The sequence below is a fragment of the Acanthisitta chloris genome, unplaced genomic scaffold (assembly GCF_000695815.1).
Source record: "Acanthisitta chloris isolate BGI_N310 unplaced genomic scaffold, ASM69581v1 scaffold146, whole genome shotgun sequence".
NCBI classification, from domain to species: Eukaryota; Metazoa; Chordata; class Aves; order Passeriformes; family Acanthisittidae; genus Acanthisitta; species Acanthisitta chloris.
The window spans coordinates 1-18,011 of record NW_008676261.1 but is presented as its reverse complement, the minus strand read 5'-3'; the positions used below and the strand labels follow the sequence as shown (position 1 = coordinate 18,011).

The 18,011-nt window shown below is 40.4% G+C and overlaps 1 protein-coding gene across 1 annotated transcript in view; it reads left to right on the top strand.

Annotated features, from left to right (window-relative positions):
• Positions 1–17,761, top strand: part of EPB41L4A (erythrocyte membrane protein band 4.1 like 4A) — a gene marked incomplete at both ends in the record, with an annotated part of 64,694 nt that extends 46,933 nt beyond the window's left edge. The window contains 5 exon segments of the mRNA XM_009076046.1: positions 1,638–1,721; positions 4,201–4,314; positions 6,719–6,766; positions 10,266–10,343; positions 17,591–17,761. Coding sequence (XP_009074294.1) covers positions 1,638–1,721; positions 4,201–4,314; positions 6,719–6,766; positions 10,266–10,343; positions 17,591–17,761 — 495 coding nt within the window.
• Between the last annotated feature and the right edge of the window lie 250 nt (positions 17,762–18,011).

The window sequence follows — 18,011 nt, the reverse complement described above, 5'->3', positions numbered from 1 at the left end:
CTTACTGTAGCTTCGCATTTTGTTCACTATGTGAGAATTAAATGATTAAGTCAGTGACCTGTAGTAACCAAAGGCTGAGGTTAAAGTAGATTAGTGAGTTAAGCAGCCATGATTCCTTCATAAACCTGAATCTGCCACCTCCTGCTCCGGGCAAAGAACTCCAACTTATATCTTCCTCTCTGTAAGAAACTGTAAAGGTTTTATTTTTCCTGCTTGAGTTGCCATTATAGAGATATGTTGTATTAATAATTGTAGTGAGTTGCTGTCTGTAATAGTTCTTGAAGACCTTAGTGGAAATCAATGCAGCTATCTAGTTCTGTATCAGGTAAACTGATTGTTCATGTAGAAAGAAGAGCTCTGGAGATGGTGATGCAGGAAAACCTATATATCCACTGGCAAGGACATGGGTGCAAAAGCTGCAGCTAATAGCACTTTGCTACATTTGAAGTGGCAATCTATCTGGGAGCATTAATGGGTCAGAAGTTGTAAAACCTGACATGAAGAATGATATGAATAAAGGAAGATTTGGAGCATTCTGCTGCTTCCCCTCCCCCATCTCCCATAGGTATGATGAGAGACTGGTTGCAAACACTGATATATCTCTAAAGCTAGGTGACTACCTTGACTGCCCTGGTACTTTACCTTGCAGCAGTCAGTGAAGTCAGATCTTTCACACTGTCAAGTCTAGCAAGAAGAAAACATAAGGCTTTATTAGGGAGCAAATGAGACGAATATGCTACTCTGTGAACCTATGAACCTGTGATCTGTCATGCTTTGAATAGTTATCACTCCTGCCTTTTGTTGCTCCCACCTTAAAGAAGGTACTGTAGGCCTGGAAAAATGGTAGAGAAATATGATAAGGATAATCAGAAGTATGTGGTGACTCCTGTTCTGGGAGAGATTAAGTAGTCTGTGATTCTTTCTCTTGGAAAAGAGATTAGACAGTTGTTAAAAATGTATTAAAAAGAATTATGCTGTGGAGTTTGTGATTAGGGAACCATCATTTATAGTGCTTTTATTTTTCTTTCTGTAGTCACAGAAACTGTGAGGAACACAGTATGGAAGATTTGAAATAAAATTAAATAATTGTTTATGCCATAGCTAAATACTGGAGCATACTGCTACCAGGCACTATTTATGCCAAAATTTAAAAAATGTTCAAGAGGTGTTTAGGCAAATCCATGGCAGAAAGTTTCATCAAGAGCTACGTAAAATAACATGCTGATAAAGCCTCTGATTCACTAATCTGTTAACTGCATATTATAGAAGACTGTGAGTGCATATTGTGTGTTTGCCTTATTATTAGGCTTCTTGCCCAAGCATCTGTTCTCGTTTATTCTGAGGCAAGATTTATTTTTTACCATTTTTCTGACTTAATGCTGCCATAATTATGTGCTTGTAGAGCTGATTTTTGGGTCTTCCCCCCAGCCTGCCCCCTTAAGGTCTCTTTCTAGGAGAGATTTTTCAATGTAGCAGCTGTTTGCCCTTTTTCACGTAGCAGACACCTATATGCCAGGGTGGTTCTCTGTAATGTCTGTATGCCTTTAAGACTAATTTTTAAGAGGTTGGCATGAGAGAAAATGTGATCTGCATACTATGGGTTTTTTTTTAAAAAAATATATCTGTACTTTATTTAGCTTTAAAAAGATGAAAAATGAAAACAGTCCAGAAACCCAAAGAAGTAAAACAAACGCTCCGTGGGAGGAAAATGGCCCGCAGAGGTAAGACAAGGCATGCTATCTTAGGTATTGTGCAATGGTAAATATTGTGCCACAGCAATAGATTGAAGGATGTTGATATAATATATTATTGTATTATTGGGGTCATAATAAATCTGTATAAGTAGGTAGGTTCTGTCATGGATAAATAATCAGTTAAAGAATAGGAAAGTATGCGTAGGAGGAGGTGGTCAGTGAATGAAACTCATGTGTGGCTTTCCACAGAGAATCTGTTCATAAACCTCTGGTATTTAGTATGTTTGTCAAAGACCCTGAAAAGTGGTGATTATTTGTTTAGGATAGTGAAAGTTGTCTGTGAGGAGTGGCAGAAAGATCCCTAAAGTATGAGTGATGGGTCAATAGATGGTGGAATCTATTGAACCAACAAGAGTAAAAAGAGGCACATGAAGGCAGAAAAATAACCGTAGATTTCTGGCTAATATGAAACGCTGTAGAATTACGATGGATAACTTAACGAAACACATCGATTGTGTAGGAGTCAGAAAAATTATTAGTAAGTATTAGGAAAGCACAAGAACTGCACTATGCCATTATATAAGCTCATGGATCAGATATGTACTCCATGAATTGTGAGAGCAGTTCAATGTTCTTATCTCAGGAAAAGGCTTTGAGAGAGGCAGCAGGAGTAATCACACAATGGTTGTGCAGGAAATCTGTACAAGGAGGAAGAGCATAGGCCAGGCAGGACTCTTCCTTCAGTTTGGAGAAGAGATTATTTCAGGAGAAATGTAGAAAATCATGAGTAGTACAAAGAAAAGAGAAAGAGATCAGGACTGTACTTTTCCAGCATAAGAACATGGGATCTTCAGGGAAAGCTATTGGAGGTGGTTTAAAAGTGTTGAGAAAGGCAGTGAGTACTGACCCATCATGAGTTTAAGATCTGTGGTTCTCCTTTACAAGGGACGCTGGAAGTTAGTGAATTCCTGGGATAAGCAGGGTGAGTCATGGAACAAAAATCCTGAAAGGCTTCTGAAGACAGAGGTACAGCAGCTAGCTCAGTAAGTCCCCTGGACTGGGAATAGTGGGGGACTGAGAGAGCACTGGAGAGTCCTCATACATCTTCAACTTTTTGCTTCCTGTAGTTGGTTGCTTACAGCTACTGTTGAAAACAGGCTACTGAACTAGAGAGCACATGAAATGTAGTCCAGTATGGTCCTGCTTTTCTGTTGTAATTCAGATCTATACCTTATGTGTCTTCTGGGGCACCATGATGACTTACTCTGTGCTCTGTCTGTAAACATCAATAGTTTTCAGAATGAGGACAAAGCAGTGCACAAGTATCCTCTTTCTAGGATAGACTTTTTTATTGTTATTTTTAAAGAAGTGGTGTCATGTTGTCACATTATGGCTCCAGTGTTTAAATTACTCCCAGAACAGCAGGAAGTTTGATCCTGCAGGAGCCAATGAATGGTAGGGTTGAGTTTTTGCAAGTCCATCCTTTCTAAAGGACTATGCAGTTTTAGACATATAAGCAGTTTGTATGTTGCACAGCATCTTTCACAACTTCTACTAATAACTATCATTGAGATGAACTGTGGGAACTTTTTTGCCTGTGCAGAGCAGTGCTGTAATCAGCTGTCTGCAGAAGCAGGTTAAGAAGAACATGTCCAATTTCATGGCCAGAGGCTTTTAGGAAAGCAGAAAGAAATACCTTAGGTGGAATTTGGTAATAATATAATGTTTTTACCACATAGTTTTGAAAGGGACTAAGTGATGTTAGATAGAGATGTGTGGTTGAGTTAATAACCTTCCTCCAAGAAGTAGTAGAACATCAATAGACCACCTCAGAGTGATATGTACACCATATCGGGCTCAGTTACACGGTTGGAAGAGGTCCTTACACTTCTGTAGGAAGGTATCACAGGATAACCCATTCAGGCATTTGGTACTCTACATCTAATTCAGTAGTAACCCAACACATTGAGTCCCACTCAGGGTAAAGTGCATAACCCAGAACTTGAAACACGTCCACACCTTTGGCAGAGGTTCAGGTGGGTGAGCAGCAGAGAGATGGAGCTAAAATTGTTTTATGTTCCCAAGCATCCTCTCTGTAATGAAGATGTATGTCATGACGGGAACATGAGATGTTTTTAGTTATATCAATGGAAAACATAAAGAACAGAGGTGCCTTTGAATGCCTAGCTCTGGGCTGGATAAGTCATACTAGAGCACAGAAATGTTACTAAAATAATACTTGGATCTACAGTTTGTAAGCTTAGAGCTGTTGGTTTAACAATGCTGAGAGGTCTCTCTCTTACATTTTCAAGGTTCAGTGTGAAATTTTTATTGCTAGAAAGCAGTACCATCTCTATTTACATAACACACACACAGTATAGCTGAACATGTACACAGGAGGGGTTTGTGTGAGCTTTCTTGTTTTTGTAAGTTGAATCTCAGATAGCTGGCCTAAGTGTCCTGAAAATTTTAAAGCTTACTGTTTGTTCTTCCTTTTTAACCCTAGTGGACTATATAATTCTCCCAATGACCGCAATAAATCACCAAAGTTTCCTTACTCTCGCCGAAGGAACCCATCAGGTGGCAGTGAGAATGAGTCTGGGCAGCCAATCCGGAGGAGGTAAGAGCCTTGGGGTTAATTACTGTCAGCTTCTCACTGCAGATATTTTGACGTCTAGCATGCTCTGTGTTCAGTAAAGGCTATTATAGGCACAGCTGGATCCTGGGAAAAGAGGTATTCTAGGGCCCACTTGCTAGTCAAAAAAGAAACCTGAGCAAGAATACCAGATCTGTTTCTGGAAAGAAAGCTTTGGCCAGGTTGTTTGCTTGTGTGCTATTCTGGGTACTGGGAAAACTATGTTAAAAATATGACAAATTGCATTATTGGCATGTGCAAGATCCTTTCAGCTGCTGCAGCTGTTTTTCTCTGGTAAAGGAAAGGACTGGTGGGTTTGGCTTGTTTGACAATGAGCTTCCAATACAAAGCGGTATTTTGTATTAAGTACATTGGTTTGTGTTAATGGCCACAAGGATTAAATGGATGAGTGATAAAGTTGTCTTCAACAGTGCCATATGTGAATGAGAGGACACCAGCAAAAACACAACTGTGTGATACTTACTCTGTTTTCAATTGGCATAGTCTGAACTGAGTAACTTAGAGAAGTAAAATTAAATGGATGGAGATTCTGTGCTGTGTGCCCTTGAGTATGTCCAAAATGCTAATTATGGGGACAGCAGAAGTGATACAATTTTGAGAGACTATGTGTTACCTGGGATTATTTGTCCTGCTGAGAAATTGCTTTCATCACTGAGATGCCCTGTCTGGTGCACTGCTTGGCTGTGAAGTATAAACAAGCACAGGTACTGTGCCATATTTGTTTCAGTCTTCTTAGACTGCCTTATGAGCCAGACCCTGAGAGTTACATCTCCTTCTGACATCTCTGAAATGACAACCTGTTTGGCTTTCAAAGCCAGGGTTTGCAGAGGGATCTCTGATGATGCAGCTAAATTGATGAGGAAATCTAGTTTGATGTGACACGTTTATACTTGTCACTTTTCTGAACTGCTCCAGACCTTTTATTTGTCATTAGCTGTCTAGAATAGGAGTGAAGGAACTCACCCATGGTGTATGCTTAGTGACCTTAAATAAATCAGTGTAGCTCTCTCTAAGGCAAAAGAGTTACGTTGATTTTTATGCTAGTTGGAGCCCTCGTAGGTGTTAATAGTGATGTCTTTCCTGAATGGATTTTGTCGTGGTTTAACCCCAGCCAGCAGCCAAGCTCCATACAGCCACTTGTTCACTCCCCCGCCAGCAGGATTAGGGAGAGAATTGTAAGGGTTAAAAGCTAGAAAAGTCATTGCTGGAGATCAAGACAATTTAATAGGGAAAGCAAAATCTACACACACAAGCAAAGCAAAACAAGGGATTAATTCACTGCTTCCCATGGGCAGGCATGTGTTCAGCACCTCCAGGAGGGCAGGACCACATCACATGTAACACTTACTTGAGAAGACAAATGCCATGACTCCAAATGTGTCCCACTTCCTCCTTCTTGCCCCCAGTATATACTGAGCATGATACCATACAGTATGCAATATCCCTTTGTACAGTTGAGGCTACCTATCTTGGCTGTGTCTCCTCCCAGTTTCCCATGCATCCCCAGTCCCCTTGCTAGTGTGGCGGTATGAAAAGCAGTAAAGGACTTGGCTCTCTGTAAGCACTGCTCAGCAATAACAAAACCATCTCTATCATCATCACTGTTCATCAAGAATCCAAAACATAGCCCCACAGTAGCCACTGTGAAGAAAACTAACTCTACGCCAGCCAAAACCAGTACAGGTTTTTGGATGCATTGCTAGCTTAGTTGTCAGAAGGATTTGTTGGGCTTTGTAAGAACAAAAGACTAGTAATATGCAGTGCACAACTGTCTCATACCAAGAAAAGAAAAGTGCTTGGGCACTATGCAGTAGGAAATTGTTTTGAGATGCAAAGTTTCTGTCATTTGGGATTTGCATTTGGCTGATCTAGTCAACTACATGAACGAAATGTTTTTTAAAGTCTTATCTTATATGTGAGACTGTGAGGACAGACAATAGCAGGTAGGTTCTAACTTAATTATGTCTTCCTGAATCTTGGTTTTATTCATGTACTTTCCTTTTCCAACTGTTTAATAACAATAGCCCTGTTGTTTATGCACTCTTTACTGGAGTTAAGAGGAAAACATCATACTTTGTAATGCTGGAAGCTGTTGGAAACTCTAAAGGCCAGCATGCTATGCTTAAGCTTGCAAGTCAGGGGTTTGCACTGAGTCTGAATGGGATCATGCATCTTGTAAACTTGTCCTGTGCTTATTGCAAAGGTGTCCTGAAAAGTTTGAAACAAGCACATGCCCTGTTTTCTCTGCCTTGAATCACGATGGAAATAACCCCCCCAAGAATACTAGGGTTTTTTGAAGATGGGTGGTTTTGTGTATTTGTATTAAGCGACTCAATGGTATTTCATTGAAACTTCCTTAATGTCACAGGAAAAATCAAAACAGTGGTGAAGATTCAGATTTAAAGCAAAGGAGAAGGTAAATATATGATCTATAGCAGCTATAAAATGATAGTGAAGGTACCAATTATATTTCAGTTCACTGCATCCCCTCCCTTCCTTCCTTTCCCCCCATCTTAAATGTATAAAAGGTTTGTTGTTTTATGCCCATTTAGTTTTTTCTTTCCTCTCTTACTTTTGCTAAAATGCACTGGGGCATAGCCTCATCACAGCATGCAGTCTTGTAAGCTACCTTGCACAGTGTTACTACACCGTGCTAGAAGCAGTTTGTGAAAGTTTCCTAAAGGCTTGTCTGCAACTTGAAAGTCAATTCCAGAAGTTTTAGCTTTTGGATTCTGAATCTGCAGCTTTGTTTTTAATTCTCCAGGCTGTCTATTTTTAATTAATGTGTTTTGAAAGCAAGTGTGCTATCATTAGAGAGGAATTGACCTGCAAAAGGTAGGTGCAAAGGCATATGTAAATTTCACAGCCTTCTCACTGTCTCACCCAATTTTTTTCTTAAACTCTTTCCACACACACACATACACATCCCCCCCCTTCAGTCTTGATTATTTGTCACATTCCAAATAAAATGCTTGTGTGAATTCAGGTGTGCCCTTCAGCAACTTCACCTTTTGACAGATTTTTGCCATATCTGCCTGTCACTTCCATGCTTCTCCTTGTTCCTGTGCACCTCCTTGTGTTGCTGAAATAAGGAGACAGTGTAGTGCATTTCAACGTCAGAGACTCAAATCTTGCAAAGGAGAGGAAGCACTCCCAGGATCTGATTCACTCAGCAGCATAGGAAAGGAGCTCTGGCAGAGATACAAACATGTCATGAACAATCACAGGATGTCAGAGAATGTGCTCACATACTTCGTACCCATTATAAGATAACAGATTATTTTTTGGAAGGATGTTATCATTACAAGCTGTCAGTGGTAGTCCTGTGGTAGATGTCCAGTGCATAAAACTGAGAAGATTTAGTTAAGCATCTCAGCTGGAAACCCCAGTGCTCAGAAAGGACCTCTTCCCAAAGGGTGTGCCTGCTATAGTACAGTACGAATGCACAGGTTTGTTATTGCATATTGCAATAGACCACTTCCACTACCTCACAATTTGGCTACTATGTTCTCATTTTAATCAGAAAAAAGATTGTGCCAGAATGTGAGCTTTCTCTGTCAACTGTTTCTCTGAAATACCAAATCCTACAACGTACCACAGCCCCCCAGGCCCTCTCCTGGACTGTCTGTTGTGTCCCTTGCCAAACTAACTATGCCTTCTCTCTTGCTCCTTGCATCAGACCATGTAGTTATACTACCTGCAAAATATCAAATATATTGCATGACTGAGAAAACAAGGGAATAAAGAATGAAAGGTACTTTGTAACTGTCAAGAGATCAGGAAGATCTCAAGTGTTCTCACACCTGACTTAGGAAACCACCTTTGTTTCCATTTTTGGTATTTTATTCAGTTCACTGAAAGCTGATGTTTAATATTCAGTGAAAGATAATATTCTGACAGAAAGTGTGAACAGCTGCCACTCACCTGACAGCTCAGCAGCCCTTCTGTCTCTCCACAAGTGCTTTCCTGACAGGGAACACAAGGTAATTTGATGTGCAGTATCCAAAAGGTGGATCAGATTTCCATTCCTGAAAAGCTAGAGAAGGGCTTATCTTGAACTTGATCAAATAGGATGTTTTATCTTGTACTTTGCTTGCCATGCTGTGATTTTTGCTGCTTTGATACCTTATGGGATAAATTGCTTAAATCACAGTAAGAAACTGCTTGTAGTACTGAGAAATGTGGAAGAGTCATGCTGATGACCTGGAAGTGTGAAAGAACAGTATTGCTCAAATGACTTATTAATGTTGAGATTCAAGATTAGTGGAGTGTTTATTAAGCATCTGATAAGACTGGGGTGGGGCAATGTATACTTCTCGATATGTAAGGTCTGCTGCAGTTCTAGGGCATTTATTGCTCTGAACTCTTTGAATATGTTTGAGTAAATTTTTTTGAGATAATTTTTAAATCTTCCTTCTTCTGTTGGGGTTACATGCAGTGAGCAAGTACTAATCAGTGGCCTCCTACCTTGTAATGAAGTGCTTCCCCTTACCTGTTACCTGCACTTAATCAACTGTCTTCACTCCTTGACTTGTTTGAGGTGTAGCTTTAACAAACCTATCCTCTTACAAAAGTCACTTATCAAAGAGCATAAGAAAATCTAGGAGGCATAAGAAAGTATGTATATCTGCCAGAATCATCAAGAGTTATCCCCTTATAGCTCCTGTTTCATGCCTGGAGACCTGTTTTCCACTGCAGCAAAACCATCACTGACTCTAGCTCCTGATGTCCTAAATCCCTCTAGACCAGATCATGTTAATATCAACCAACTTTCCTCATTAATTAGCTGGCCTTAGTGTAGCAGAGAAACATGTCTTTCTTGGAGGCACTCAGAGAGTCACAGAATCGTTTAGGTTGGAAAAGACCTTTAAGATAATCAAATTTAACCATTCAGAAACCATCATCATCAAACTAAAGAATGAATGGTCCAAACCAGATTTTGATGAGAGTGCCAGTTTTTAGGACCTGGCCCAGTGGTAAAGTAACAGAGTCTTGGTTTCTAGGACCAAATCCCTGACAGATGGTCTGTCTGCTCCAAAATGCAGTCAAGGATTTAAGGGTCTCAGATAGTACTGCCCAAGCATTTCTCTCTACTGGGAGGAGTTTGCCATGTAGGTAGTTCAGCATCAGCCTGTTCCACCAGTGTTTTTCAACAATAAATAATGAAAACCATAAATGTCACCTTACCATCTGAAGTTTTACAGTCAGAAGTAATACAGAACTGCTTTATTTCTTTTCCTTCACATGATGCACCATCTTTGTAGCTGTGCATTGGACCATCCTAAAGCTGTGCTTGTACGCACATCTGACAATCTGTGCACTTCAGACTTCTGTATTTATAGAGATCAGCAGAACCATAATGTTAGCAGTGTTTCTTCAATACAGCCTGACACTTGAAAAATATGAACTTACTGGAAGCCAGAAGGATGTTTAGGTGTATAGAAAATGACAGATCTGCAAGCATTTTTCCCCCCTGCAAAACCAGAATTACTGTATCAGTTCTATTGGGTGTACCACAATATGCAGGAAGAAAAGAGACAGAATGCATACAGTTGGAAGATAAAACATTCCACACAAACCTGTCGCTGTGCTGTATAAACAAAGAATACTGAGAGATAAAATAAAATAAATGATTAAAAAAACCCCAAAAATGAAACAGCAAAATGATTCAAACCAAAAATAGCACTCACCTGATAGTAACCCCTAGGTGTGCTCTATTTTTGAAGCAGTCCTTCCCTATTAATAAATGAGAAAATGATAATATGACTTGCAGGTGTAGACAAGCCCCCTAAAGTCTTTTACTTCTGATTTTCCTAGTAATATCCTTGCAGTGTTGTTCTTTCCTTGTTTAGCTCTGCAGTAATTCTGATGTTACTAAATGGTTCATCTTGAGATGTTGCTTTTCTCTTCTTCAGATCACGGTCTCGCTGCAACACCAGCAGTGGCAGTGAATCAGAAAATTCCAACAGAGAACATCGGAAGAAGAGAAACAGGTGACCATTATATATTTTAGACACAGAGACATGAAACAGAAACATATGAAGGTGGACTTTTCTCAGATAAACCTAGTAGGAAGTAATCTAACATGGTCTATATGTATAGAGTCCTGAGGCATCTTAAGGTCCTCTTCTGAATAAAAAGAGTGATAATTGCTGAAACACATGCTTCATAGGTGTATGCAATAAATGCATACCCTCCTTTTGCTTGGGAAGAACTTGGTAATGAACCACAAAGTCAAATATGGGCTACATTTACAAAATACTTGCAATATAAATTCTAATAAAGTGGATAATATCTTGATAACAAGATATTCTCAGCACATAATTCAATACTTCATAAATTCAAGTGCAGATTTATCAGAATATAAGTGTTTGAGAACCTTAAAAATATTTTTAAAGTATCTGAAAATCACTGTTGTTTTTCAGTGCATGCATCTAATTGTCTAACAATTTTTATTTTCCAAAATGTCAAGTGTAGGCCTAAACTGAAAACGTGTACAGCATCCACTTTTAATAGTACAACAGTAGCTCATATCAAGTGATGCTAACAAGTCCTGTTTTATGTATCTTATTTTTCTTGCTGACATGAAAGAGACAGCATAACAACTGATTTCCTTTAAATTCCTTTTAAAACTGTATCATTTATGTTGCACTGGAGATAACAGCATTTGAAAGTTATTTACAAAAATATATGTTTAAAAAGAACATAGAATTTCTTCGTATTTGTGGTGGGTTGACTCTGGTTGAATGCCATGTGCCCACCAAAGCTACTGCTCACCATGCAAGTGGACAGAGGAGAGAAAATATAAAAAGTTCCTGAGTGAGGTAGAAAATAAAAGAAAGGTTCCTGAGTTGAGATAAGGACTGGGGGAGATGACTCACCAAATACCATCACAGGCAAAACAGACTCAAATTGGGGAAATTAAGTGAACTTATTACCAAGAAAATCAGAGCAGGATAATGAAAAGTAAAACAAATCTTAAAATACACCTTCCTCCCACCTCTCCCTCCTTTCCAGGATCTGTTTCCTCCTTGCCAGTGGCACAAGAAGATGGGGATGACGGGGAGGGTGAGTTATGGTTGGTTCATCTCTGGTTGTTTCTCCCAATGCTGGGGGAGAGGAGTCTTCTCCTGCTCCAGTGTGAGGTCCCTCCCATGGGAGACAGCACTCCATGAACTTCTCCAACATGAGTCCTTCCACAGGCTACAGTTCTTTATCAATTGCTCCAGCATGGGTCATTTTTCCATGTGGTGCAGTCCCTCAGGAACAGCTTGCTCCAGTGCAGGTCCACCATGAGGTCACAAGTCCTACCAGGAAAACTGCTCTAGTGTGCGCTTCTTTCTCCATGAGTCTGCAGGTCCTTGCCAGGAGCCTGGTCCAGCACAGGCTTCCCACAGCCTAATGGCCTTCTTTCAGGCATCCACCTGCTCCAGCATGGGCATCCCCCATGGGCTACAGGTGGATCTCTGCACCCCCATTGACCTCCATGGGCTGCAAGGGGACAGCTGCTTCACCATGGTCTTCACCATGGTCTTCAGGGGAATATTTGCTCTGGTGCCTAGAGCACTTCCTCCCCTCTTCCCCACTGGCCTTGGTGTCTGCATAGTTGTTCCTCTCACATACTCTCACTTCTCTTTTCTCAGGTCAAAATTACATCTATGCAATAACTTTTCTTTCCTTCTTAAATATGTCATCACAGAGGTGCTACTACCATCACTGGTTTGCTTGACTTTGATCAGCAGTGGGTTCATGCTGGAGCCACTGGCATTGGCTCTGCCATGGAGGAAGCTTCTAGCAGCTTCTCACAGAAGCCACCCCAGTAGCCCCACTGATACCACAGCCTGGCCACACAAACCCAGTGCAATATTGCACGAATACAGCATAAGAGAAATGTCACTGGACAAAAAAGGAATTGTTGGAGGCAAATTTTCTGCAAAGCTTTCTGCATGAACTGCCATTGTTTCTTCTTGCCTTATATGCAGTACTGTCAGTGATAAATGATTTTCAGGTATTTGGAATCCCTTATAAATAATTATATGCTAGATAGTGCTGCAGGAGCATGCAGTTTAATAATAATTTATGTGTGACCTGCAGTAGTTAAAGAGATGATAAAAAAGATCATTATGGCACTCAAATGGACTCATATACAGTGTACCTAAGATTTCTTTGGCGTTTACTCAAATTAGAGCACATTCATGTGAGATACTTGGCTAACAATAACCTAGTGTGCATGGAAGATTTGTTTTCCAGGTGAGCTCTGCAGTTCGAATGAAATGCGGAGTGTAGTTTCAGTGATCAGTAGCAAATGGTATTTTGTATCCCCTTCTCATAGAACAATCTTGCCAGGCTTTGTTTTTCTTCCAGTGAAACTCCCTTGTGTAGGGAGCTCCACATGCAAGTGAAAGAAATTAGAGATTGACCACAAGAATGTTTTTAAGAACTTCTTGCAATATTGAACTGTAGGAAGGATTAAGTACTATTTATAATTTTTTGAAGAATGCAAGGCCCTTTCCCAACACTCTCTCACCTCATGAAAAAATATTTAAGAATTAAGAAAAGATAAATTTGTGTGGATTGTTTCTAAGTTTTTCACATTTTCAAAAATGTAAGATAGAGCAAAATTGTTGATGTTGCAGCATCTCTTGCTCTTAGCTCATCATTTGAAATCAGACCAGGTAAAAAGTAATTATCAGTGTTAAAGTAACCAAGTACTAAATGAGCTAGAAGTCTGAGACTTGTTCCTTGTGAGCAGTTGCAGGAAAACAACCAGTCATTATGAATTTCTGCATTTTGTTAGCAGCCACAGCAGGAAAATAACAAGCTGAAAGAGCAGAGGCACTGAATAGCTTTCCTGTTAGCAGAGGTGGGCCAGCCCTAAGAGGGTTAAATAGGACATTATAATGAGGCTTGCAACTGCTGTTACTTGAGTTTTATCTGTTGCATAGATTAATATAATTAATTTCCCAGTACCATAATCAGGTCCCTGGCACACACAAAAATGAAGCTGTTTTATTTTATTGGAATAAAATGACTGAATAATTGCCTGCAAAAAAATCTGCAGGCAAACCCAGAAACGCAGTTGATAACTTCTGAAGGTACAACACTGGAAAAATGTTAGGGATAAATTCTTTACTTGACCTCGATCCATCTTAGAGATTTCACTCCATCATATGGATATTTTATCCTAAGCAGATATTCTTACAAAACTGAAGAAGAACCTATGATGAGCATATTTCAGTCACAGAAGAAATGCATTTGCTTTTTTAATGCTGTGGTCAAAATTTGTTGTGTAGGTAAAAATATATTAAAAGTAGTATGTGCACCAAAGCATAGTTTCCTGCTTGACTACACTTAGAAGATCCAACTGATTAGAATCACCAAGTGACTGAATGGTTAAGGCCGCGAGGCACCTCTGGATGTCATCTGGTCTAACCACCTGCTCAAGCAGGACCTTCTAGAGCTGTATGGCCAGGATCATTCCCACATGGCTTTTGAGTATCTCCAAGGAGGGAAACTCCATCCTCTTCCTGAGCAGCCTGTGTCAGTGCTCAGTCACCCTCAGAGGGACAAAGACTTTACTGATGTCCAAGAGGAACCTCCTGTGTTTCAGTTTGTGCCTGCCATCCCTGGTCATGTCACTAGGCACCACCTAAATGAGCCTGGATCTGTCCTCTCTGCACCTTCCCTTGAGGTGTTTATATTTAATTGGTGAGATCCCCCTGAGGCTCTTCCCCAGGCTGAACAGTCCCAGTTGTCTCTACTTTTCCTCGTGTGAGAGGTTCCTTCATCATCTTGGTGCCCCTTTGCAGGACTCTCTAGTATGTCCATATCTGTCTCGTCTGGATAGCTCAGTGTTGGACCCAAGACTCCAGGTATGGCCTCATCAGTGCTGAGTAGAGGGGAAGGATCGCTTCCTGTGATCTGCTGTCAGTAATTTTCTCTATACAGGCCATGATACAATACAGCTTCTTTGTTGCAAGCACATGTTGCTGGCTGGAGTTCAATTCAGTGTCTGGTGGGACCCCAAGCAAAGCTGCTTTCCATCCAGGCTCTTCTTGTTGCCTTTAACATCTTCGGTGGGATTTGATTTCATTTTAGCTTTGGCTTTCTTAACTTCATCCCTACATGCTCAGACAATGTTTCTATATTCTTCCCACCTTCCCTGCCCCTGGTTTCACCCTCTGTAGGTCTCCTTTTCATGTTTGAGTTTTGCCAGAAGCTTATTGTTATCCATGCAGGACTCCTGGCGATTTTGCCTTGCTTCTGACTCACTGGGATGGGATGGCTGTTGAGCTTGGCAGAGGTCATCCTCGAATACTAACCAGCTTTTTTGGGCCCTTTTTACCTCCAGAGCCTTATTCTATAGGATCTTTGTAGAGGCTAGAGCCTCCTCTTTTGAAGTCCAGTGACATGATCTTGCTTTTTGCCCTCCTCTCAGGGTCCTGAATTCCACCATCTCTTGGTCACTGTAGCCAAGGCTGCCTTTGACTTTCACAGCCCCAATAAGCCCCTCATTGCTGCCCATTTTACCTAAATGACAAATTCATGCTTCAATATTTTGAATGAGGTTTCAAGAATCAAACCTTCAGAGTTGCTTAAGAGAATTTTTCATTGCATAAATATATCTTGTGATATCACCTGAAATGGGAAAAACCCTCCATTTCTAAGACAACAGATGAGTGATGATAGTCATATGACTTTCCATTTTACCATCAAGTCTTCCTGCAAATAATTCCTAATTTGTCACTTTGGTAGCTATTAATCTCAACTGGACTCACATGCCAGTAGCATGTGAAATACATTACTGGCATAACATATTTTCATATAGGCACAAATCATGTAGTTCCTTTGTGGGATCAAATATTGAAAAGAATTAAAGGCAGGTTGTAATAGGCTTTGAGTACAAGAGCATCACTTTTATTCAGAAGTATCTTTAAATATAAATTTAGGCTTTGAGTTCTTCAGCTTTTTTTTTTCAGTTTGTGTAGCCAAAAATCTAAACACATTGCTCCAAAATTACTAGAATTTGATGTTTGCTACTAAATAATGTATTTTATGTAGAGACTGTGTTACTTTAGTCATCCTTTGCATCATTAAATGTGAGCAGGGTACCTTTCTTTGCAGCTGCAAAATGGATATTTTGTTTCTCCATGTCTTCATCTAGTAGAATTCTGCTGTGGTGCAATGGTACTTCAGGTGTGCTTATTTCAACAGCTGCTATGCTACTTTATGCATTTAGATTTCCAGTATTTTGCTGAAAGAGAGAAATAATGGTGATGAACACTGTTGTATGGTTCAACAAGTAGAAGAAAGGAGGCAGTGTAGAAATATGAAGTACTTGGGGATAAATGAATATATTACTAAGGACTGTGCTTGCCATGCAGCACTAGATGCTGACCTACTAGATAAGTAGAACAAACCTGAGCAGCAATGATGTGGAACTCCACAGCAAGAGGTCATTCCTGCAAAGTGTGGAAGTGTGGCTTCAAACACAGGTGCAGCATCTCATGGGCTCTGTGCTGGAGTATGGACCTCATGCTCTCACACGTCATGTGTGTTTTCTGAGAGGAAAGTAGCTCTCAGCTATTTTACCACAAGCGTCCCAATGTCTCCTTCAGAGCACAGCTGTCTACTTGACCTGTTAGGACTTGGTGCTTGGAAGAGACGGCAGACCCACCAATGATGGCAGGAATACTGGTCTGGCAACTGCAGATTGTGTTTTTGTGCAAGGGTCTGCTGTATGTGGGAGGCAGTTGGTTGCATTTATACCATATGGGATAATTGCTGTCCCCACAAATTGGATTATTTGGGATGAAAATCACAATTCATTACTTGTTGCTGTGTGAGTTCTTCTACTAAATCCTTAGATAGAAGTTTATGTTAATACCTGTCACCAGATTAAAGATTTAAAAAGATTTGCTTAGAAATCAAAACCTGAGTTTGCAGTCTTCTCCAGATGCTTTGTACCATTTGGTAGAGTTGTGGCTGTTTACAATAGTTGGGGATCCAGCTCACAATTCATTATGCATGTGAGAGTAGATCTGAGTAAAGGAAAAACAGCAGCCTGCATAGCCAGTTTAGCCTGATACAACTCAAAACTCAAAGAGAAAAGTACATCTCTAGTGAAGACCAGCAACATGCTTTGCATTTCTTATGTCTCCAGTGTAATCCCTTGATCTCTGTTAGCATCTTTGTTTTACCTGTCAATCTTGCCATTTTTTGTTAGGCTCCTCTGGTTTCTTCAGTATGCCAGTTGTACTATCCTATCAGATACCCACTCTTGGGTGATATTTTCCAAGGTTGTTTCAAAATCCCTCCTGAATTTTAAATTCACTGCTGGGACTAAGCATATTGATTTGTTCCATCCTACCACTTCATCCCACCACTCATATATGCAACCCCAAAACTGTGAGAAGCATCTGTGGAACTTTGAATGGTCAAATGCTGGCTTACTGGCTAGCCTGGCTGGTTGCAGCACTGCAGATTTTCTTCAGCCTGCTGACAAACATGCTGAGTTGATTGAATTTTGACATTTGATTCAATCTGTAATGCATTCCAATAATGAATTCATGGATTAAACATTAAAAAAAAATAAAAAAAGAAACAGAAACATAAAGGAAAAAGAGAAGAAGAAATAAAAGGCATAGCATATTGTTTAGACACACACAAGAACAGACAGCAACCAAAGCCTCGGGGGATGGTGCAGGGTAGGAGAGCTATGGAGATCTGCATGCATCCTGGGCTTTGTTGCAGGTCAGGATGAAGAGATCACTTCTTCTGCATGGGAACTCACCAAGGGCATCCATGGGGGATTTTCCCTGGATCCTTGGAAGGTGCATCCTGCAGCAAAGTATTTGGAAAAGTTGCAGTAGTAGAGCCTCATATCGTGATGTGAGCCTTCCACTTGCTGTAAATTAGGTGAATTGGAATATGTAAACAGGGAAAAATTCTAGATATTTGGCTTGGACTGGGAAGAAGAATTCAAGTCATGGGGCTGTTCTTAAAGGCTTGGATCATTCCTTTTTTGGCTTACGCTGTTTCTAAATAACAAATCAGTGAGTTTTCTTTTATATAGTTCTTACATTTTAATGTAGTTTAGAACCTTTAATTAAAATTTAGCAAGACAAAAAGTACTGCATGGAAGGAGATGACTTTTTCTGGGAAAAAGATTTAGCCCATTGCTTCTCAGAACAACCTGCATCAGAGACCTCTGACTAACCTCCTGGTGCTTCTTTTGCAGATTACGGCAAGAGAACGATATGGTTGACTCGGCTCCTCAGTGGGAAGCCGTGCTGCGGCGCCAAAAGGGGAAAAACCAGCCAGATCCAAACTACCGGCGATCCAGGCACAGATCTCGATCGTATGTAACCCTTGCACTCTTTGATGTGAAAATTAAGGCTGCTGTAGCATAGTAAAAAGCAGGAGGAGTATCTCCAGTGTGGTGGTGGCCCTCAGCTGTCAATGAACAGAGATTTTTACATGGCATGCTCTCACATTAGCAGATTTGTATTTGTGGTCAAACTGCCTCTGTTTAGTGATTTGAATTTCAGGGCACAAATAATGCAGGAAGCTGTTGTGGTTTAACCCCAGCCAGCCACCAAACACCACGCAGCCGCTTGCTCACTCCCCCAGCAGAAATAAAGACAGTTTAATAGAGAAAG